The sequence below is a fragment of the Oryx dammah genome, unplaced genomic scaffold (genome assembly GCF_014754425.2).
Source record: "Oryx dammah isolate SB20612 unplaced genomic scaffold, SCBI_Odam_1.1 HiC_scaffold_5, whole genome shotgun sequence".
Classification (NCBI taxonomy): domain Eukaryota; kingdom Metazoa; phylum Chordata; class Mammalia; order Artiodactyla; family Bovidae; genus Oryx; species Oryx dammah.
This window is the reverse complement of record NW_024070189.1, coordinates 104,741,652-104,767,005: the sequence shown is the minus strand read 5'-3', so window position 1 is coordinate 104,767,005 and position 25,354 is coordinate 104,741,652. Positions and strand designations below refer to the sequence as shown.

Sequence of the window (25,354 nt, the reverse complement as noted above, 5' to 3'; positions counted from 1 at the left end):
GTGCATGTCACAGGTGCATACCTACCAAGAGACAGCTCCTTTTTTTACTGTTCACAGGCACTGAGACAAAACCTGGATGTAGAATTTGGTACATGAAGTGAAAGAGCAAAGAGCCTCCCAGAACCTAAGAGTTTAGGTAACTATTATGAACCAAATTTTAGTTTTGAGATAATTCCAAGCATGATTGTGTGCCAAAAAAAAAAAAAAAGTCCCCTTAATTTTGGTTCAGTGAAATTCAAACAGGTCTCACTAGTAAGAACTCTCATGTGATGTTAGGTGAGGGATGTGGGAACAGCCAAAACATTCAACATAAGGATATGCACGTATTCCCAGGTAAGAGACATCTCATCTACTTCAAACCTCAAGTACCAGGTGGATTCCAGAGTCCTCAATATGGGGAAGATTCTACACAGCTTCTGGGACATGTGAATAAGTGTTACATCAAACACTACTTGAAGTTTACAAGACTGGCCAAACTCCCTTCCATATACACGCCCTTCCAATTTAAATTCCCTCGGTTCAGCCATGGGCATAAGAATAGAAGTGGAAGGACGGGAGACTTGAAGGGAAGCCTAATGTAAAGAGCCCTAGGGTCCAGTGAGTCTATCAGTCAGTCCCATCAACTCCTCCAAATGCTGTCAGTTAGAGCCCCCCGGGATGTCCACACACAAGGAGACCTTCGGGCCTCCAGCCTCAGAGCTGTACTCCCCCACGTCTGCTCTCCCCGCCTGCTGCACCACCAGCCGCTGAGCACGGCCTTGGGTCTCTTCCTGCACTCTTGAGCTGGCACTCAGCTTCTTCTCACCCTTGAACCACGTCACCTCCTTCTGGGTCTGGGCTACCTTGCAGCTCAGCATGGCTGTCCCCCCAATCACAGTATGCCCTTCACTCAGCACTGGCTGTTCCCTGGCAAATGATGTACAGCCATGGACTCTGGGGACAAGGAGGGAAGTACAAAGTCACAGACACAATCAGCTAAGGCAGGAAGGCAGCAGTAGGGGGAAAGGGACTAAATAGGGAGGTAGAAGGACTAGAAACTTCTCTAAGCTCTGCACTAGATATGTGCCCAAGAGGCCCCACACCTTATCAGCAGTGGTGACACAACTTATCTATACATTTGGTCACAGCTCCAAGTGGGCAGTTCTAAGTAAGAACATTGCAAAAGACTTTTCTGTGTATAGGTTCTATTGGGGCGGGCAGTGAGGGGGGGCAGAGTCATGATCCATGCAACCTTCCTGGATGAAGCCAGACTCTCCTTCCTAGAAAAAGCCTCAGCCTTCCTAGATGAAGCCAGTCTCTCCCACTCAGCTGTGCGGAGAGCGCGCTCCTACCCACAGTGCATGAAAATTACTGAGGCTCCACCCTCTTGCCTATTCTCAGCGTGTCAGCTGTTGCCAGTCTGGTGGAAGTCAGGTGGTACTCCCTGTGGCTGTCTCCTGTACGGTTCTGGTGACCCACAAAGTGGAGCAGCTTTATTAATCTTTTCTATCATTATGGTCATTTTTTTGGTCATTTGCTCTTGCCTTCTCTGCCCAGTTAAAGAGCTTGCCTGATTTTCAATGGCACTGTCTGCCTTTTTCATATTCATTTTTAGGACTTCTATTTGCATGTTAAAACTTTTCTCTCCCATATCTGTGTGACTTGTATGCCACTCTTTTCTGGAGTCTTCTGATGAATCAAGATGGTTGGATGGCATCACTGACTCAATGGACATGAGTTTGAGCATGCTCTGGGAGATGGTTAAGGACAGGGAGGCCTGGCATGCTGCAGTCCATGGGGTTGCAAAGAGTTGGACATGACTGAGCAACTGAACTGAACTGAATGAATCTAATGAAAGCTTTCAGTTTTTTTTAAATTTATTATTATTGTAAAGCTTTTAGTTTTAATGCAGTCAAACGTGTCATTCTTGTTCCATGTCAGGAATCTCCCCTTACCCAAAAGCCACAAGGCAATCTAAGTCATCATCTACGAGTTTTTATGGTTTTATCTCTTACCCTGAGGTCTCTAACCGACCTGGACTTGGTTCTGTGTGGTTTGTGTTATCAGATGAACTTTTTTTCCTTACATGGTCAAATGGAAAAGCAAATTCTTACAAAAAGACCATCATTTTCCACTCCTTGCACAGCCACCACACTAAAAGAAAAAAAGTGGGGATGGAATGAAGGTCCGTCTGTGGACAGGTCTTTTGCTAAACTCTCTCTTCTGTTCCTCTGGTCTGCTAACTGTCCCTTCACTGACCCATCTTTCTACATTACTGTAGCTCTATAATAGTTTTTAATATTGATATAGCAAATGCTCACACTGAATCTGATTGTCAACTCTCAGTACTCTCCCAAAGAACATCTGCTTGGATATGGACTGTTATTGAACATCCTAGATTCTTTCATGGATATCTATCCATTTATTTAGGACCTTCTTTATCATCTCTCAAAAATGTTATTTCCTTCCCCCCCCACCCCCCACCAGAGCCATTAAGCACCTTGTATTATATTTGGAATTAGAAACATGATAACTCTCATGCTATTATTAATGTTTTAAAATTCTATTTTAAAATAACTGTTTGTAATTAGTATATATAGTAGTGTTTTCTGCGTGTTAATATTTGTGTGCATTTATATTTCCAAATGCTCTAAGTCAAATCACTTATCCTTGACATTTCAGCATTGATAACCATGTCATCTTTGAATCCCACCATGTTTTTCCAACTTGTATGCATTTCATTTGCCTCCCTTCTGTTTTATGCAGCGTTGGACAGAAGTGGTGACAGTTGGCCTCCTCCTCTTGTTCACAAACTCATATTAAAACCTTCAAGGTTTTACTTTAAGTGTGATGTTGCCTGGTGTTTTCTAGAGTGCCATGTATCAAGGTAAGGGAAAGTTTGTTTATTGATGGAATTTTATGGCATAAGTTGATGACAACACTATGGTGTTAAAATTGATCAAACTTTTATTCTGCATTTACTGGGAAAAATCACATCATTTCTCATTTCCAATCAGATAATGTCATGCATTATACTGGTTTTCTAATGGTCAGAATATTAAATCAATGTTGCACGCCTGGACCATGTCTTTCATCATAATCCGTTCTCACCTTCATATATTGTTCAGTGACTTTGCCAATATTTTGTTGAAGATACTGGCCTCAACATCCACAAGATTTGCTGTTACTGCTCAGTCGCTCAGTTGTGTCCAAGTTTTTGTGACCCACGGACGGCAGCACGCCAGACTTCCCTGTCCTTCACTATCTCCTGGAGTTTGCACAAACTCATGTTCATTGAGTCAGTGATGCCATCCAACCATCTCATCCTATTGCCCCCTTTTCCTCCACAAGATATTGGCCCATAATTTTAATTCTCCTTACATTCCTTGTCACATTTTGGTATCTATGTTATCCCACAGATACATGAATCAAACTAGAGAGTATATCTCCTTGTTTTATTCTCTAGAATCTCCATGAACATGGAATAATTACTTAACAGAAATTTGGTAAAATTTTATCAATAGAACAGGGCTTCCCTGGTGACTCAGATGGTAAAGAATCTGCCGGCAATGCAGGAGACCTGGGTTCAATCCCTGGGTCAGGACTATCCCCTGGAGAAGGGAATGGCTACCCACTCTAGTATTTTTGCCAAGAGAATTCCATGGACAGAGGAGCCAGGCAGGCTACAGTCCAGGGGGTCACAAAAAGTTGGAAATGGCTGAATGACTAACATATTCACTTCATCAGCAAACCAATGGGCTTAGATCTTTCTTTATGATTTTTTTTTAAATTACTGGTCTCATTTATTTAAGTTTTAGGGGAAGTGGGGCCCAGATGATGGAGAGAGAAGCTGCAGAGCCCATGTCTCCCCACCAACAGGATATTTACCAGATGCTGGTGGAGGACCTTGGACACCCAGGAAGACCAGAGGAACCCCCGAGCAGCTGGGTAGGATGGGGTGGGTAGCCACGGGGGAGAAGTGGAGGCTGGACGTGGCAGGCACACCCGTGGGGCGGCCGGGTAAAGGGAGGGGTTTGCACACCTGAAGAGACACATTTACCTTCCGGGGAGCAGCAGGGACTAGGAGGGACCTGAGGGCTTGGAGGACTGGGGAAACACATCCAGCATTCTCTGTCCCTGGTCACAGCTCCAGGGAGCTTGCTGAGGCCCTGCGCCTCTCAACCTTGAGGCCAGAGGCACTCCAGAGGGCCCTTACAGGCCAGGCTGAGCCTGGGCGCCACCCTGACACCCACCTAGGGCCTTTCCTGGCCTGGGTCCTAAGCCTAAACCCCGCCCTGCCTAAGCCCTGCCCGCCACAGCCAAGGCTTTTTGTGGTCCTTTTTGCTTTGGTTTGGTTTTTGGTTTTCTCCTTTGCTACTGGAGTTCTGTTTTACCTTCTGGTGTTTGTTTCAGATATATTCTTATTTTTTCGAATATATGTGCTGGTTTTCTAAATTGTAATTTTTATTCTTTGTCTTTGTTCTGCTCTTCTTCTTCTTTTTTTTTTCGGCAGTGTCCTGTGGCTTGTGGGATCTCAGTTCATGGGCCAGAGATTGGAAATGAGCTCTAGTGGTGGGAGTACCAACTCTGAACCACTGAACTAATAGAGAACCTTGGACCCCAGGGAATACTGATCAGAGTAAGGTCTCCCAGAGGTCCATATCTCAATAGCAAGACCCAGCTTGACCCAACTGCCTGCAAACTCCATTGCCAGAAACCTCAGGCCAAACAAATAGTAGATAGGCACACATTCCTACTCATAAAAAAAAAAAAAATAGGATGACAAAAAAATATGTTACAGACAAAGGAGCAAGGTAAAAACCTATAAGATCAAATAAATGAGGATGAAATAGGCAACTATCTGAAAAATAATTCATAGTAGTGATAGTAAAGATGATCCAAAATCTCAGAAATAGAATGAAGAAAATGCATTAGACAAACACCTAGAAGAACAAAAGAATGAACAAACAGTGATGAAAAATACAGTAACTAAAATTTAAAATATGCTGCTGCTGCTGCTAAGTCACTTCAGTCATGTCCAACTCTGTGCGACCCCACAGATGGCAGCCCACCAGGCTCTCCCATCCCTGGGATTCTCCAGGCAAGAACACTGGAGTGGGTTGCCATTTCCTAAGAATCAATAGCAGAATAACTGAGGCAGAAGAACAAATAAGTGAACTGGAAGATAGAATGATGGAAATAACTTCCAAGGAGCAGAATAAAGAAAAAAAATGAAGAGAACTGAAGATAATCTCAGAGCTCTCTGGGACAATATTATATTAAATGCACCAACATCTGAATTATAGGAGTCCCAGAAAAAAAGAAAGAAAAAGGGTCTGAGAAAATATTTGAAGAGATTATAGTTGAGAACTTCCCTAACATGAGAGAGGAAAGACTCACCAGAATCCAGGAAGTGTAGAGTCCCATACAGGATAAGAGAAACATACCAAGACACATAATAATCAAACTAATAATTAAATACAAAGGAAAACTATTAAAAGCAGCAGTGGAAAAGCAAAAAATAACATACAAGGGAGTCCCCATATGGCTATCAGCGGATTTTTCAGCAGAAACTCTGCCAGCCAAAAGGGAGTAACAGGATATACGTAAAGTGATGAAAGGAAAAAAGCCTACAGCCAAGACTGTACAGCAAAGAGCTTATTCAGACTTGCCAGAGAAATCAAAAGCTTTACAGACAAGCAAAAGCAAAGAGAATTCAACACCAATTAAGAAAACAGTAGAGAAAATCGTAATAGAAACATACAAATCATACATAAATGTAAGTGGATTAAGCACCCCAACCAAAAGACACAGACACTGAATGGATACAAAAACAAGACCCATGTATATGCTGCCTACAAGGGACCCATTTCAGACCTAAGGACACATACAGACTGAAAGTGAGAGATGGAAAAAGATATCCCATGCGAATGGGAATCAAAAGAAAGCTGGAGTAGCAATACTTATATCAGATAAAATAGGCTTAATAAAAATGGTTAAAGACATAAGGAAGGACACTACATAATAATCAAAGATTCAATCCAAGAAGATAAAACAATTACAAATAGTTATGCATGGAAATAGAAGCACCTCAATACATTAGGCAAACACTAACAACCATAAAAGGGGAAATCAACCATAATCTAATTAGTATTGGGGGACTTTAGCTCCCCACTTATACCAGTGGAAACATCATCCAAACAGAAAATAACTAAGCAAACACAAGCTTTCAATGACACAACAGACCGAACAGAGTTAATTGATATTTATACAACATTCCACCTGAAAGCAGGAGAACAAATTTTTTTCTCAAGTGCACATGGAACATTCTCCAGGGTAAACCACATCTTGGATCATATATCAGCCTCGGAAAATTTGAGAAAATTGAAATTGTATCAGCATTTTTTTCCTAACATAATACTATGAGATTAGAAATCAATTACAGGGGGAAAAAATGAAAAATAACCCAAAACACACAAACACATGGAAACTAAACAGTGTGCTGTAAATAACCAAGAGATCACTGAAGAAATTAAGGAGGAAATTGTTTAAAAATGCACAGAAACAAACGATGCTGGAAAGATGACAACAGAAAACCTATCAGATGCAATAAAAGCAGTTCTGAAAGGGAAGTGCACCACAGTGCAATCTCACCTCAAGAAACAAGCAAAAGCCTCGAAGTAACACTCTAACCTGCGAAGGAAAGAGGAGAAAGAAAACCCAAAGTCAACAGAAGAAACGAAACCAGAAAGATCAGACCAGAAATAAATGAAACAGGAAATAAGAAAACAATGGCAAAGATCAATAGAAGTAAGAAGGTAAATAAAACTGATAAACCTTCAACCAGACTCCTCAAGAAAAAAAGAGCAAGGACTCAGTAAAAATAGAAATGAAAAAGACGACATCAGTGCTGACACCACAGATATGCAGAGGATCACAGAGACTGCCATAAACAACTGTAATCCAATAAAAAAACAACAACCTGGAAAAAATGGATAAATTCTTGGAAAGATACATGCTTTCAAGACTGAACCAGAAAGAATTAGAAAATATAAACAGGCCAATCACAAGTAGTGAAATTGAAAATGTAATAAAAAAATATTCCAACAAACAAAAGTTGAGGACCAGACAGCTTCACAGGCAATTTGAGCAAACTTTTAGAGAAGAGATAACATCTATCCTTCTCAAACTCTTCCCACAAAAATCTCAGAATTACAAATACTTATAAATTCATTCTATAAGGCCACTATCACCCTGATACCAAAACCAGAAAAGATATCACAAAAAAAGGAAATTACGACAGGGAGGCCTGGCGTGCTGCGATTCATAGGGTCACAAAGAGTCAGACACGACAGAGCGACTGAACTGAACTGAACTGAACTGATCACTGATGAACAAAGACACAAATATCCTCAACAAACTACTAACGAACAGAGGCCAACAACACATTAAAAGGATCATACATCATGATCAAGTGGTTATCCCAGGGATGCAAGGATTCTTCAATATATGCAAATCAATCAATGTGATAACCATATCAACAAATTACAGAATAAAAACCATACGGTCATCTCAATAGAGGTAGAAAAAGCTTCTGACAAAATTGAATAACCATTTATGATAAAAATTCTCTAGAAAACTGGCATAGAGGGAACCACCTCAACATAATAAAGGCCATTACAACAAACCCACAGCAAATCATCATTCTCAATGGTGAAAAGGTGAAAGCACTTCCCTTAAGATTAGGAACAAGACAAGGATGTCCACTCACACCACTCTTATTCAACATAGGTTTGAAAGTCTTCACTATGGCAATCACAGAAGTAAAAGAAATAAAAGAAATTCAAATTGGAAAAGAAGTAAAAAAAGTGTCAGTGTATGCAGACTACAGGTTATCACACATAGAAAATTCTAAAGATGCCACTAGTTTTTCTACTGGACCTGATCAATGAATTTAGTAAAGCTGCAGGATACAAAATTAATACATAGAAATCTCTTGCATTCCTTTATACTAACAATGAAAGAGCAGAAAGAGAAATTAAGAAAACAATCCTGTTTACCATCAAGACAAAAAGAATAAAATATCCAGGAATAAACCTACCTAAGGAAGCAAAAGATCTGTACTCACAAAACCATAAAGCATTGATGAAAGAAATCCAAGAGGACACAAACAGATGAAAAAACAGACCATGTTCTTGGATTAGAAGAATCAATTTATAGTGAAAATGACTACATTGTGCAGAGCAATCTACAACTTCATTGAAATTCCTATCAAGTTACTAATGGCATTCTTTACTGAATTAGAGCAAAAAAATGTATAATTTGTGCACAAAAGACCCCGAAGAGGCAAAGCAGTCTTGAGACAGAAAAATGGAGCTGGCTCTCTGACTCCTAACTATAATACAAAGCTACCATCACCAAGACAGCATGGTACTAACACAAAAACAGAAATATAGACCAACAGGACAAGATATAACTCCCAGAGATAAGATATGGGCACCTTGTCTTTGACAAAGGAGGCAAGAATATATCTGGGAGATACTGAGAATATGGAGAAAAGACAGCTTCTTCAATAAGTGGTGCTGGGAAAGCTGGACAGCTACATGTAAAAGAATGAAATCAGAACACTCCATAACACTGTGCACAAAAATAAACTCAAAAAGAATTAAAGACCTAAATGTAAGACTGGACACTATAAAATTCTTAGAGGAAAACACAGGAAGAACACTCTTTGACATAAACCACAGCAAGATCTTTTTTGACACATCTCCAAGAGCAATGAAAATAAAAAGAAAAATAATCAAATGTTATATAATTAAACTTAAAAGCTTTTGTACAGCAAAGGAAATCATAAATAAGACTAAAAGACAACCCTCAGAATGGGCGAAAATATTTGCAAACAAAGCAACAGACAAAGGACTAATCTCCAAAATATATAGGCAACTTATGGAGCTCAATATCAAAAAACAAACAACCCTATCAAAAAATAGGCAGAAGACCTAAATAGACATCTCTTCAAAGAAGACATACAGAGGGCCAAGAGGCATATGAAAAGATGCTCAACATCACTATTGCTGCTGCTGCTAAGTCACTTCAGTCGTATCCGACTCTGTGCGACCCCATAGACGGCAGCCCACCAGGCTCTGCCATCCCTGGGATTCTCCAGGCGAGAACACTGGAGTGGGTTGCCATTTCCTTTTCCAATGCATGAAAGTAAAAAGCGAAAGTGAAGTCACTCAGTCCTTAGTGACCCCATGGACTGCAGCCTACCAGGCTCCTCCGTCCATGGGATTTTCCAGGCAAGAGTACTGGAGTGGGGTGCCATTGCCTTCTCCGCAACATCACTATTAGAAAAATGCAAATTAAAACTACAATGAGGTATCATCTCACACCAGTCAGAATGGCCAACATCAAAAAAAGTCTATAAACAATAAATGCTGGAAAGGGTGTGGGGAAAAGGAACCCTCTTACACTGTGGGTGGGAATGTAAATTGATACAAGCACTTTGAAGAACAGTATAAAGAACATTAAAAATCTAAATATTAAACTACCATATGACCCAGCAATCCCACTACTGGGCATATACCTGAGAAAACCATAACTCAAAAAGACATATACCACAGTGTTCACTGCAGGACTATATACAATACCCGAAACATGGACGCAACCTAGATATCCACAGACGGATGACTGGATAAAGAAGATGTAGTACGTATACACAATGGAATATTACTTAGGCATGAGTGAGCGAGTGAAGTCGCTCAGTCGTGTCCAACTCTGTGCGACCCCATAGAAGGCAGCCCACCAGGCTCCACCGTCCCTGGGATTCTCCAGGCAAGAACACTGGAGTGGGTTGCCATTACTTAGGCATAGAAAGGAATAAAATTGAGTCATTTGTAGTAATGTGGGTGAACCTAGAGCCTGACATACAGCATGCAGTCAGTCAAAAAGAGAAAAACAAATATTATATATTAACACATCTATGGAATCTAGAAACATGATACTGATGAACCTATGTGCGTGGTAGGAACAGAGATGCAGACACAGAGAGTGGACTTGTCGATCGGGTGAGGGGAAGAGAGGGGCTAACTGAGAGAGCAACACCGATATATATGCACCAGCATGTGTGAAATAGCTAGCTAGCAGGAAGCTGCTGTCCAGCACAGGGGGCCAGCTTGGTGCTCTGTGATGATCTAAGGGGTGCAACGGGAGCGGGGAGCGGGAGGCAGTCTCAAGAGGAAGGGGATATATATGCACACACTTATGGCTGATATGCACTGTTTTATGGCAGAAATGCTATGGAAGAAAAGCTCCCATGACCCTGGAAGAAAAGCTATGACCAACCTAGACAGCATAGTAAAAAAAGCAGAGACATTACTTTGCCAACAAAGGTCCCTCTAGTCAAAGCTATGGTTTTCCAGTAGTCACATATGGATGTGAGAGTTGGACTATGAAGAAAGCTGAGCACCAAAGAATCGATGCTTTTGAACTGTGGTGTTGGAGAAGATTCTTGAGAGTCTCTTGGACTGCAAGGAGATCCAACCAGTCCATCCTAAAGGAGATCAGTCCTGAATATTCATTGGAAGGACTGATGCTGAAGCTGAAGGTCCAATACTTTGGCCACCTGATGCAAAGAGCTGACTCATTGGAAAAGGCCCTGATGCTGGGAAAGATTGAAGCCAGGAAGAAAAGGGGATGACAGAGGGTGATATGGTCGGATGGCATCACCGACTGAATGAACATGAGTTTGAGCAAGCTCCAGAAGTTGGTGATGGACAGGGAAGCCTGGCGTGCTGCAGTCTGTGGAGTTGCAAAGAGTTGGACATGACTGAGCAACTGAACTGAACTGGAATGGCAGAAACCAAGGGAACACTGTAAAGTGGTTATATCCCAATTTTAAAATTCTCATAGGACTATTTGAGTTACCTATTTCTTCTTGTGTGACTTTTTCATACGGTTTTCTAACATTTGATCAATTTGTTGAAAATTTCAGAATTATTACCATAAAATAACTTAGTCTCTTAAAAACCATTTTAAGAAGATCCATAAATATTTTAGTGATCTGTACTCATCCACAAATTATTAATATACTGACATACAACCAAACTGTTACATGTACATAGTATAGTACCATCATCCACATCTCTCTAATGTTGAGATCCACTCAACAAAAGGAAATAAATTGTTATCAGACTTATCCATGAACCTGCCAGACTGGTACAGACACACACTCCTCAGGATGTGCTCTAGGATAAATGCCAACCTCTCAGTAAACGGCTGCTACTATAAGGACTCATCTTTAACAAAGTGCACTGATACAGCTTAGGCTACTTCTTTCTTTCCTTTTCTAAATTTACAAATCAAACTCCAAGAACTCTGACACAGAATGGTCTTACTAAAGACAAGATATAAATTCCAGACCTCACACATGTATAACTCAGACACATACCTACCAGTCCTCTTGTCTTTTTTATTTCCCACAAACACTGCACAAAAACATATCTAGATTTTGGTATAAGTGAGAGCACAGATAACTTCTACAGGCACACCTTGTTTTATTGCATTTTGCTGAGGTTGGCAGATATTATTGCCTTTTGTACAAATTGAAGGTTTTTGACAACTCTGCATCAAACAAATCTTTCACTGCCATTTTCCCAACAGCATTTATTCATTTCATGTCTGTGTGGCATATTTTGGTAATCTTTGCAATATTTCAACCTTTTTCATTACTATCTTAAAGGAAATCAGTCCTGAATATTCATTGGAAGGACTGATGCTAAAGCTGAAACTCCAATACTTTGGCCACCTGATGCAAAGAACTGACTCATCTGAAAAGACTCTGATGCTGGGAAAGAATGAAGGCAGGAGGAGATAGGGACAACAGAGGATGAGATGGTTGGATGGCATCACCAATTCTACAGACATGAGTCTGAGTAAGCTCCAGGAGTTGGTGATGGACAGAGAAGCCAGGCGTGCTGCAGTCCATGGGGTTGCAAAGAGTTGGACATAAATGACAAACTTAACTGAACAGATATATGCTATGGTAATCTTTGATCAATGGTCTCTGATGTTACTACTACCCACTGAAGGCTCAAACGATGGTTAACATTTTTTAGCAATAAAGCATTTTTTGCCTAAAGTATGTACATTTTTAAACATAATGCCATTGCACACTTAACACTACAGTACAGCATAAACATCTTTTATATGCACTGAAAAAACAAAAAATCTGTTAGGTCACTTTATTGCCATCATGCATGCATGCACGCATGCTAAGTCGCTTCAGTCATGTCTGACTCTGTGTGACCCCCATGGACAGCAGCCCAGCAGGCTCCTCTGTCCATGGGGTTCTCCAGGCAAGAATACTGGAGTGGGTTGCATATTCACTTTATTACAGTGACCTGAAACCAAACCCACAATATCTCCTAGGCACTCCTATACATAAATGTACATGAGGGACTTAAAACAAAGAAAAAATTAATAACCCAAAGTTTAGTCAACGTTATACAAAGAGATGCAAGTGTCTCTGACTAGTGGGAACCCCAATATGGTTCTAAGAGAGGGCATACCCAGACATCCAAAAAAGCAGTCACATAACTCAGGTGTGAGATGACTAGTCTATTTCAGAATTCAAGCGTCCAATAGAGCCACAGTCCTGGATACCAAGGAACATGAGAAGGGTCGTGGGCAGGTTTAATCACACTCAGGATGCGTGATTAAACACTACTATATGGAAGCACCAGAAGGTGTTCAAGAACGGTCCCTCTTCCTCTCATACACACCCTTTCCATTTTGTCTTCCTTGCCCCAGTCACAGGCATGAAAATAGGAGGCAGGAGGATGGAAGGCCTGAAGAGATGACGTCTAATGAGAGAGCATCAGTGTCTAATGCAATTCAACCACCATCTCCAAACAAGACTAAGTACCACAAAGGACTGACCTGTGACGTCCAGGTGGAAGGAGACCTTCTGGCCCCCGGCCTCGCAGCTGTACTCCCCGGCATCCGCCTTGCCCGCCTGCTGCACCACCAGTCGCCTGGTGCAGCCCTTGGCCTCCACACGCACTTTCGAGCTCGAACTCAGCTTCTTGCCGTCCTTGTACCACGTCACCTCCGTCTGGGCCTGGGCCACCTCGCAGCTCAGCGTGGCACTCGCCCCCGCCACGGCCTGCACTTCACTGCGTGCCGGCTGCTCCTTGGCGAACACCACCGAGGGCTCTGGGGAGAGAGCGGGATACACGGGGTCAGAAACCCCATCTATGTCAAGACGCAACACTGAGGAAAGAATGATTAAACGGGGAGGCAAGAAGACAGGAAACTTCTCCAGGCTTTGCACCAGCTCTGTGACCCAGAGAAACTCCACCACCTTCTCAGCAACAAGCAACACTATTTATTTCTATATTCTACCCCTGATCTGTGGAGGCTGTTCCAATGAGGAGCTGTGAAAGACTTCTCTCATGCACAAATCCTCTAGGAGAGGAACTGCAGTCATGCACTCCTCAACCTTCCTATGGGAGGCCAGAGTCCTTCCCATACAGCTGTACAGGGCACCTTCTCATCTGCAATGAATGAGAGCTCCTGAGGCTCCACCCTAACCACACTCTCAGCGTTGTCAGCTGTTAGCAACCTCATGGGAGTGAAGCTACACCACCGTGGCATGGTCCTAACGATTCACAAACTGAAGAATATGAGGTTTCTAGTTATTCTGTAGTTTACTCTTCTGTGGTTCAAGTTTTGTACAGTTTTTTAAATTTGCAGTCTGTTTTTTCCAGATTCATTTAGGAGCTCTTCATATAATTAAATGTTATACAGTGTTGATGGTTCAGTTCAGTTCAGTTGCTCAGTTGTGTCTGACTCTTTGCAACCCCATGGACTGCAGCACGCCAGGCCTCCCTGTCCATCACCAACTCCCAGAGTTTACCCAAACTCATGTCCACTGAGTCGGTGATGCCATCCAGCCATCTCGTCCTCTGTCATCCCCTCTTCCTGCCTTCAATCTTTCCCAGCATCAGGGTCTTTTCAAATGAATCAGCTCTTCACATTAGGTGGCCAAAGTACTGGACTTTCAGCTTCAATATCAGTCCTTCCAATGAACACTCAGGACTGATTTCCTTTAAAATGGACTGGCTGGATCTCCTTGCAGTCCAAGGGACTCTTAAGAGTCTTCTACAACACCACAGTTCAAAAGCATCAATTCTTCAGTGCTCAGCTTTCTTTAGAGTCCAATTCTCACATCCATGCATGACTACTGGAAAAACCATAGCTCTGACTAGACAGACCTTTGTTGGCAAAGTAATGTCTCTATTTTTTAATATGCTGTCTAGGTTGGTCATAACTTTTCTTCCAAGGAGTAAGCATCTTTTAATTTCATGGCTACAGTCACCATAGGCAGTGATTTTGGAGCCCCACAAAATAAAGTCAGCCACTATTTCCACTGTTTCCCCATCTATTTGCCATGAAGTGATGGGACCAGATGCCATGATCTTAGTTTTCTGAATGTTGAGCTTTAAACCAACTTTTTGACCCTCCTATTTAAGAAAAGACTACACATGGACATGACCAGATGGTCAACACTGAAATCAGACTAATTATATTCTTTGCAGCTAAAGGCGAATTAGCTCTATAGAGTCAGCAAAAACAAGACCGGGAGCTGACTGTGGCTCAGATCATGAACTCCTTATTGCAAAATTCAGACTTAAAGAAAGTAGGGAAAACCACTAGACCATTCAGGTATGACCTAAATCAAATCCCTTAAGATTACACAGTAGAAGTGAGAAATAGATTTAAAGAACTAAATCTGATAGACTGCCTGATGAACTACAGACAGAGGTTTGTGACATTGTACAGGAGATAGGGATCAAGACCATCCCCAAGAAAAAGAAATGCAAAAAAGCAAAATGGCTGTCTGAAGAGGACTTACAAATAGCTGTGAAAAGAAGAGAAGTGAAAAGCAAAGGAGAAAAGGAAAGATATACCCATTTGAATACAGAGTTCCAAAGAATAGCAAGGAGAGTTAAGAAAACCTACCTCAGTGATCAGTGCAAAGAAATAGAGGAAAACAATAGAATGGGAAAGACTAGAGATCTCTTCAAGAAAATTAGAGATACCAAGGGAACATTTCATGCAGATGGGCTCAATAAAGGACAGATATGGTATGGACCTAACAGAAGCAGAAGATATTAAGAAGAGGTGGCAAGAATACATAGAAGAACTGTACAAAAAAGATCTTCACGACCCAGATAATCATGATGGTGTGATCACTCACCTAGAGCTAGACATCCTGGAATGTGAAGTCAAGTGGGCCTTAGGAAGCATCACTACGAACAAAGCTAGTGGAGGTGATGGAATTCCAGCTGAGCTATTTCAAATCCTAAAAGATGATGCTGTGAAAGTGCTGCACTCAATATGTCAGCAAATTTGGAAAACTCAGCAGTGGCCACAGGACTGGAAAAGGTCAGTTTTCATTCCAATCCCAAAGAAAGACAATGCCAAAGAATGCTCAAACTAGTGCACAATTGCACTCATCTCACACTCTAGTAAAGTAATCCTTAAAATTCTCCAAGCCAGGCTTCAGCAATACGTGAACCGTGAACTTCCAGATGTTTAAGCTGTTTTTAGAAAAGGCAGAGGAACCAGAGATCAAATTGCCAACATCTGCTGGATCATTGGAAAAGCAAAAGAGTTCCAAAAAAGCATCTATTTCTGCTTTATTGACTATGCCAAAGCCTTTGACTGTGTGGATCACAATAAACTATGGAACATTCTTAGAGAGATGGGAATACCAGACCACCTGACCTGCCTCTTGAGAAATCTGTATGCACGAAGCATACGGTTAGAACCGGACATGGAACAACAGATTGGTTCCAAATAGGAAAAGGAGTACATCAAGGCTGTATACTGTCACCCTGCTTATTTAATTTATATGCAGAGTACATCATGAGAAACGTTGCACTGGATGAAGCACATGCTGGATCAAAACTGCCAGGAGAAATATCAATAATCTCAGATATGCAGATGACACCACCCTCATGGAAGAAAGTGAAGAACTAAAGAACCTCTTGATGAAAGTGAAAGTAGACAGTGAAAACGTGTTGTTGTGTTTATCTGTCCTCCCACTTTTGTGCTCTATTTTTTTCATTTTTTAATAATGTTTCTGCTGAGATTAAGTTATTTAATTAAGGCAAATGTATCAGTTTGTCCTTTGTGGTTTCTGCATTTATGCTCTGTTTAAAAATCTTTCATTACCCCATGGTCATTAAATAATCTTTACTATCAGATAAAAGCTTGTTTTACCTTTCACACAGAGGTCTCTAACCTGCCTGGAGTTGGTTCTTTGTGTGGTAGGAGGTAGATTCCAATGTTATTTTATTTTCCTGTATGGTTAATGGCCTTACCATCAATGATGATAAGATCCTCCTTTCTCTACACTTCAGTGTGAGTTCACCATTCCATTTCTTTGAGCTATTTATCTGCATTGAGATCCACTTGTCTAAACTGCTGTAACTTTTCTTTAAAGTTACGATTCAGTTCAGTTCAGTCGCTCAGTCGTGTCCGACTCTTTGCGGCCCCATGAATCGCAGCACGCCAGGCCTCCCTGTCCATCACCAACTCCTGGAGTTCACCCAAACTCATGTCCATTGAGTCGGTGATGCCATCCAGCCATCTCATCCTCTGTCGTCCCTTTCTCCTCCTGCCCCCAATCCCTCCCAGCATCAGAGTCTTTTCCAATGAGTCAACTCTTCGCATGAGGTGCCCAAAGTACTGGAGTTTCAGCTTTAGCATCACTGCTTCCCAAGAAATCCCAGGGCTGATCTCCTTCAGAATGGACTGGTTGGATCTGCTTGCAGTCCAAGGGACTCTCAAGAGTCTTCTCCAACACCACAGTTCAAAAGCATCAATTCTTCGGTGCTCAGCCTTCTTCACAGTCCAACTCTCGCATCCATACATGACCACAGGAAAAACCATAGCCTTGACTAGATGGACCTTTGTTGGCAAAGTAATGTCTCTGCTTTTGAATATACTATCTAGGTTGATCATAGGTTTCCTTCCAAGGAGTAAGCATCTTTTAATTTCATGGCTGCAGTCACCATCTGCAGTGATTTTGGAGCCCAGAAAAATAAAGTCTGACACTGTTTCCACCGTTTCCCCATCTATTTTCCATGAAGTGATGGGACCAGATGCCATGATCTTCGTTTTCTGAATGTTGAGCTTTAAGCCAAGTTTTTCACTCTCCTCTTTCACTTTCATCAAGAGGCTTTTTAGTTCCTCTTCACTTTCTGCCATAAGGGTGGTGTCATCTGCATATCTGAGGTGATTGATATTTCTCCCAGCAATCTTGATTCCAGCTTGTGTTCCTTCCAGTCCAGCGTTTCTCTTGATGTACTCTGCATATAAGTTAAATAAGTAGAGTGACAATATACAGCCTTGACGTACTCCTTTTCCTATTTGGAACCCGTCTGTTGTTCCATGTCCAGTTCTAACTGTTGCTTCCTGACCTGCATACAGATTTCTCAAGAGGCAGGTTAGGTGGTCTGGTATTCCCGTCTCTCTCAGAATTTTCCACAGTTTATTGTGATCCACACAGTCAAAGGCTTTGGCATAGTCAATAAAGCAGAAATAGATGTTTTTCTGGAACTCTCTTGCTTTTTCCATTAGGTTGGAGCAAATGTCCTCATTTTGTTAAGACCCACTTGGTTCTCTTTGGCCATTGCAATCAACTTGTCAATATTCTAACACCCCAAAGAACTGTGATTTGGCATTTAATGGGAAGTTAACGTCTCTGAGTTCCATAGATTTGTATACATTTATTTATATCTGTTTCCTGCCTCTATGCAACGTTTAATATTAATACTTTCACAAAGTCCTCAAGACCTTTTATTAGACTTGGAGTTAGTAACATGACCCATATGCTGTTATTGCCATTCTTTTAAATTTCACCTTCCAGGTGTTTGTCTCTGGTATATAGATATAGAATTGTTTTCTGTGAATTGTTTTTGTATGCAGTGATGTTTATCAATTCTCTTACATAGTGTAGTAATCAACGTTTCTAGATTTTCTAAATTGCTAACCATATCATCTGCATGTTTCATTTTTATTTTTCTAACTTTTAATCTTTTATTTCCCTCCTTAGTGTGTTGTGAATGCAGCATCAAAGTGGTGACAACTGGCTTCCTTATCTTGTTCTCTACTGCAAAGGCAGTGCCTTCAAGGTTTCACTTTATGGACAAGGTAAGCCAGTTTTTCTCTATACTGCCAATTATTAAATAAAAGAAGAATCCTTATAAGAATTTTATGGCAGGAATTAATGCTCAATTTTATCAAGTATTTCTCTTGGATACATGTAACTATATTTTACTGAGTATTGTTATTCTCCATTTATTGGGGAAATCATATCATTTTTCTTTTATTTTATTGACATTAAGCTTTCCATCAAATTTTCTGCTGATTCTTGTTGTTAAACCAACCTCGCGCTCCTGGAATATGGCTGTTGCTATAGTGTATTTTCCTCTTAATAAAGTGCTGAATTCAGTTGACTATTATTTTGTGGACAATATTAGCCTTAATATCATCAATAGATTAAACTGTGTTACTTCTTCATAATTATCTTGTCATCTTTTGGTATCAATGATATGTTCTCTATGTAAGATAAATTAGACAATGCATTCCATTTTTCAATACTACAGAAGAATCTCTGTGAACATGGAATAATTTCTTACCAGAATACTCCGTACAATTTAACAATAGAGCAAGTGGGCTTAGATATTCTGCTGTGAGCAGATTATTTATTATGGTTCCACTTATTTAAAATGATGGGGTCTTTACAACTTGCTTGTTTTCCATTTTGTGAGTTTTGACATAGTTTTCTAGGAACTGATCAATTTGCAATCTTCTCTATTTTCATGAATTCTGTACACACATTACAACAAATCACGGACTAGATTTTGCTACATCTGTGTTCAAGGAGTTTACTTATCCATGTGAACATTGCTAACCCAGAATATCTAAAGATTTATAAGCCAAAATTCTGCCATGAAATAATTCCCGCATTACTGTGTGGTCAAAATTTTCTCTTATTCTGGTTCAGTGAATTCAGCTACCTCTTGTTAATAGAAACTCTCAAGTGTTTTGGGTAAGAATCTGCCAGGAAAACCCCAGGGGAAAGATATCTTGTCTACCTCAGCCCTATAAATCAGGTAGAACCCGAGTAATAGACACCCAGGACCACCAATGGAGTCTGAACACTTGTTGGGAAAATGTGACTGAGCATTATTACATGCGTGGTATAAAAGAACTGCCTCTCTCCCTCCAGAATACAGTCAGTCATCCATGCTTTCTTGGCTCAACATTGGCAGTAAAGATGGAAGAATACAGGATAAGAGAATTCAGGAAATCAATAAAAAAAAAAAAAAGAGCACAGAATCTCTTGGCTATACAGCTGTCCGATCCTCACTGCAAACTATGATAATTTGGTATCCCCAGAAAACTGACTTATATAGATGGAAAAATACATTCAGGTCCTAGGAAAAAACAGAGTTATTATTACCTGATGTCGATCTTGCCAAACTGATGTACTGACAGCCACATCCCAAAGGACTTAACTCCATACATACTTTCAAACTCAACTCGGCTTCTTCCCATCCTTATACCACCCACTGCATGTAGTTATGCACTACCTCACATTTCAGCATGAGAAAGCACCACTTTGACCCATACCACTCTATATGCCAGATGCTCCTTGAACACCACTGAGGCCTAAGCAAAAGGACTGATACACAGGATAAAAGACACCATGTGACAGAGACAGAAAATGAACCCAAGGCCGGGACGGTGACAGGGAAATAGAACTTCTACAGGCGTTCTACCAGCCCCAAGTGCTGCAAAGCTCCCTCTGCCCATCTCAGTAACAAGCAACATTCTCCCACTGACCTCCGTGTATCTAGGAAAACGGAGGGAAGACCTCCCAGAAACCTCAAGTTTGAGCATTCAAACCTTACTCCTGAGAGAATGCAAAAGAAAATTGTCAGGGATACATCAAACTGAAACAGCTGACCCACTGAGGACTCGCATAAGGTGCCTGATGAGGATGTATGCTGGCTCTCGGAAACACACACGGTGGGAGGAAAGTCACTCATCCCCAGGCCTGCCTCAGCCCCCAGGCATCAGGGAGAGCCAGGGTCCCGACACCAGGAGAAACAGGAAGGCTCTGGGCAGGTGCTAAGACAGTGTGACCGAGCCCCACTGCCTGGCAACAGGGGGACAGAAACAGCCCCTCTTCTTTCCACATGCACCCTCCCCATTCATCCTCTTCCAGGTCAAAATGGGCCGCCAGATGGGATGCAGAAGACAGGGAGGCTGAAGAGATGAAGGTTCAAGGCACTCATGTCTGAAAGCCAGTCCCCTCATCACCTGCACACGGCCAGCTCAGCGCCCTCCTGCAGAACTGACCTGTGACGTCCAGGCGGAAGGAGACCTTCTGGCCCCCGGCCTCGCAGCTGTACTCCCCGGCGTCTGCCTTGCCCGCCTGCTGCACCACCAGCCGCCTGGTACAGCCCTTGGCCTCCACACGCACTTTCGAGCTCGAACTCAGCTTCTTGCCGTCCTTGTACCACGTCACCTCCATCTGGGCCTGGGCCACCTCGCAGTTCAGCGTGGCACTCGCCCCCGCCACGGCCTGCACTTCACTGCGTGCCGGCTGCTCCTTGGCGAACACCACCGAGGGCTCTGGGGACAGAGGGGGATACACGGGGTCAGAGATCCCATCTATGCCAGGACAGCAGCCCTGTGCAAAGACGACCTGGATGGGGAGCTGGGAGGATCCAGGTGGGAGTAGTGAAGCTGGAGACTTTTCCAGGCTCTGCAGCAGCCCTGTGCCCTGCAGAAGTCCTTCAGACATTCTCAGGAACAAGTGACACAGTCTATGCATTTTCCCACAGGTCCACCTGTTTCAGCTGGTCCCACATAGGAAGGGTCGTTGGACCTTTGGAGAAGACCTTTGGAGGTCGTTGGAGAAGACATCTCCCTGTTTATGACATCTGCAGGATAACAAGGCAAGTGTCCCCCAACCTTCCTACCCGATCCCCCAGTCTTCTTCAGGCTTCCCAGGCTTATGCGGGAAACTTTCCACCTGCAGTCCATGGAGATGGCTGAGGCTCGGTGCCCTTGCCTGCTCTCAGGATTGTCAACTGGTAGCAATCTGGGAGGAGTACTTCCACCTCCCTGTGGCTTTGTCATCGTCTGTGGAATGAAGAAGTCAGTACCTTCCCCCTTAGAACTGGAGTCCCCATTACTGTTTCTTCTTTCTAGTGAAACCATTCAAGTCTTTTCTCCACTCAATAATAGTAGGCTCTCTGTTTTCAAGATTCACCTCTGGGCACTCTTTATCCATTTAAATACCAGAGAATGACAGATAGGTAGCTTTTAAGGATATTCCCAACTATGTGACTTGCATTTTCACTCTCTGATTGAGTCCTCTGTTAAATCAAAGTTTTTCCTTCCAATAGTGTCAAATGTCCATTTCAAAGCCCCTTGAGTTTGGAGCATTTGTGTTTGTAATTAAGAAATGTTTCCTTACCTTAAGTCTTTAAAGAAATCATGTTATCATCCAAGGGAATTTTGGGTTTTACGATTTACACTGAGGTTCTAACCCATCCTGAGTTGACTTTTGTGTGTGGTGTGAATTGTTGGTATAATGTAAGTTTTCAGAATGGTCAAACGGTCCAAGTACCATCTATGAAGACAGCACTTTCCTCAACTTCTCCAATAGACACCACAAGATCAAGTGGAAGGTGATGGTGGGTAAATGGGTGGTGCAGAAATCCATTTATGCAAGGAACTATTTCTGAGCTCACTTCTATCCCTCTGACATGGTAACTATCCCTGCACTGGGATCCTCTTATCTTCAAAATTGTAGCTTTGTGGTATCAGGTCCCAGTGAATGCTCCCACCATGCTTTCCTTCAAGAAAACAGTGTATTGATGGCACCTGGTCTTTGGAATCTGCCTGTTATTCTTCCATCAGACCACCCAAACAGAAATTTGGTTTCAATTCTGATTGCTAATAAATATCTTTGATTTTTTTCTCTCTGATTCCTATCTCTCTATTCCAAATTCTTACTGTCTCTCAAGAATCTTGAATAATTTTGCCACACACAGCCACTTAGCAATTTTTATCATATCTGGAATTAGAACCATACTGTAATTGTGCTAGTCTAACTCTAAACGACAGAATGATCTCTGTTCATTTCCAAGGCAAACCATTCAATATCACAGTAATCCAAGTCTACACCCCAACCAGTAATGCTGAAGAAGCTGAAGTTGAACGGTTCTATGAAGACCTACAAGACCTTTTAGAACTAACACCCAAAAAAGTTGTCCTTTTCATTATAGAGGACTGGAATGCAAAAGTAGGAAGTCAAGAAACACCTGGAGTAACAGGCAAATTTGGCCTTGGAGTATGGAATGAAGCAGGGCAAAGGCTAATAGAGTTTTGCCAAGAGAATGCACTGGTCATAGGAAACTCCCTCTTCCAACAACACAAGAGAAGACTCTACACATGGACATCACCAGATGGTCAACACCGAAATCAGATTGATTATATTCTTTGCAGCTAAAGATGGAGAAGCTCTATATAGGCAGCTAAAACAAGACCGGGAACTGACTGTGGCTCAGATCATGAACTCCTTATTACCAAATTCAGACTTAAATTGAAGAAGTAGGGAAAACCACCAGACCATTCAGGTATGACCTAAATCAAATCCCTTATGATTATACACTGGAAGTGAGAAATGGATTTAAGGGACTAGATCTGATAGAGAGAGTGCCTAATGAACTACGGACAGAGGTTCGTGACATTGTACAGGAGATAGGGATCAAGACCATCCCCATGGAAAAGAAATGCAAAAAAGCAAAATGGCTGTCTGAGGAGGCCTTACAAATAGCTGTGAAAAGAAGAGAGGTGAAAAGCAAAGGAGAAAAGGAAAGATATAAGCATCTGAATGCAGAGTTCCAAAGAATAGCAAGAAGAGATAAGAAAGCCTTCCTCAGCGATCAATGCAAAGAAATAGAGGAAAACAACAGAATGGGAAAGACTAGAGATCTCTTCAAGAAAATTAGAGATACCAAGGGAACATTTCATGCAAAGATGGGCTCGATAAAGGACAGAAATGGTATGGACCTAACAGAAGCAGAAGATATTAAAAAGAGGTGGCAAGAATACACAGAACAACTGTGCAAAAGAGATCTTCACGACGAAGATAATCATGATGGTGTGATCACTCACCTAGAGCCAGACATCCTGCAATGTAAAGTCAAGTGGGCCTTAGAAAGCATCACTACAAACAAAGCTAGTGGAGGTAATGGAATTCCAGTTGAGCTATTTCAAATCCTGAAAGATGATGCTGTGAAAGTGCTGCACTCAATATGTCAGCAAATTTGGAAAACTCAGCAGTGGCCACAGGACTAGAAAAGGTCAGTTTTCATTCCAATCCCAAAGAAAGGCAATGCCAAAGAATGCTCAAACTACCACACAATTGCACTCATCTCACACGCTAGTAAAGTGATGCTCAAAATTCTCCAAGCCAGGCTTCAGCAGTATGTGAACCATGAACTTCCAGATGTTCAAGCTGGTGTTAGAAAAGGCAGAGGAACCAGAGATCAAATTGCCAACATCCGCTGGATCATCGAAAAAGCAAGAGAGTTCCAGAAAAGCATCTACTTCTGCTTTATTGACTATGCCAAAGCCTTTGACTGTGTGGATCAAAACAAACTGTGGGACATTCTTAAAGAGATGGGAATACCAGATCACCTGACCTGCCTCTTGAGAAATCTGTATGCAGGTCAGGAAGCAACAGTTAGAACTGGACACGGAACAACAGACGGGTTCTAAATTGGGAAAGGTGTATGTCAAGGCTGTATATTGTCACCCTGCTTATTTAACTTACATGCAGAATACATCATGCAAAATGCTGGACTGGATGAAGCACAAGCTGGAATCAAGATTGGCGGGAGAAATATCAATAACCTCAGATATGCAGATGACACCACCCTTATGGCAGAAAGTGAAGAGGAACTAAAAAGCCTCTTGATGAAAGTGAAAGAGGAGAGCGAAAAAGTTGGCTTAAAGCTCAACATTCAGAAAACTAAGATCATGGGATCTGGTTTCATCACTTCATGGGAAATAGATGGGGAAACAGTGGAAACAGTGTCAGACTTTATTTTGGGGGGCTCCAAAATCACTGCAGATGGTGACTGCAGCCATGAAATCAAAAGACGCTTACTCCTTGGAAGGAAAGTTATGACCAACCTAGATAGCATATTCAAAAGCAGAGACATTACTTTGCCAACAAAGGTCTGTCTTGTCAAGGCTATGGTTTTTCCTGTGGTCATGTATGGATGTGAAAGTTGGACTGTGAAGAAAGTTAAGCACTGAAGAATTGATGCTTTTGAACTGTGGTGTTGGAGAAGACTCTTGCGAGTCCCTTGGACTGCAAGGAGATCCAACCAGTCCATTCTAAAGGATATCAGTCCTGGGTGTTCTTTGGAAGGAATGATGCTAAAGCTGAAACTCCAGTACTTTGGCCACCTCATGCGAAGAGTTGACTCACTGGAAAAGACTCTGATGCTGGGATGGACTGGGGGCAGGAGGAGAAGGGGACGACCGAGGATGAGATGGCTGGATGGCATCACCGACTCAATGGATGTGAGTTTGAGTGAACTCTGGGAGTGGGTGATGGACAGGGAGGCCTGGTGTGCTGCAATTCATGGGGTTGCAAAGAGTCAGACATGACTGAGTGACTGAACTGAACTGAACTCTAACATAAAATTTCATTTTCCAAGTATTCTTTGCCAAGACATAAGCAAAGAAATGCTTTCTGTATAATTATTTTTTTACACACTAATCCTACTCAAGATTCTTACACATTCTAATACTTTATGGGATTGTCTGAGTTGATCATCCTATCATTAGTAAATTCTACCTCGAGTTGTTTTTTTTTCCAAAATTGTTTGCCGGTGATTTTATTCTCCTCTTTACCTGACTCAGTGGTCAGGGTGGCCTAAATGTCCTGTCCTTCAGGTCAAAGATTTCCAGGTACACCTTAGGTGGGATGTTGCTGTTATTGATGCTGTTGCAGGCATTTTATAATATTTTTTAAAAAGAACACTTTTATACTGTTTGCCAAGAATTTTATGGCAGGAACTGATGCTCAATGTTATCAAACTTTTTGTCTTGATGTATGATATTCAAATTTAATCAACCATTTGATACTGTACTCATGGGAATGATGACATCTTTTTGCAGTTTGTCTTTTTTAATATTCCCAAAAGTAATAAAAGTAAATTTATTTGCACTGTTTACAACAGCCAGGACATGGAAGCAACCT

At 41.7% G+C, this 25,354-nt stretch overlaps 1 protein-coding gene across 15 annotated transcripts in view; it reads right to left on the bottom strand.

The window, feature by feature from the left end:
- Positions 1–25,354, bottom strand: part of OBSCN (obscurin, cytoskeletal calmodulin and titin-interacting RhoGEF) — a 211,153-nt gene that overhangs the window by 92,431 nt on the left and 93,368 nt on the right. For 12 of the 15 annotated variants that reach the window (XM_040241284.1, XM_040241286.1, XM_040241289.1 and 9 more), the window contains 2 exons: positions 20,422–20,697; positions 12,919–13,194 (listed from right to left, as the gene is read on the bottom strand). In XM_040241284.1, coding sequence (XP_040097218.1) covers positions 12,919–13,194; positions 20,422–20,697 — 552 coding nt within the window. The remainder of the gene's footprint in view (positions 1–12,918; positions 13,195–20,421; positions 20,698–25,354) is intronic. The other 3 variants (XM_040241291.1, XM_040241295.1, XM_040241296.1) reach the window with 1 other exon arrangement.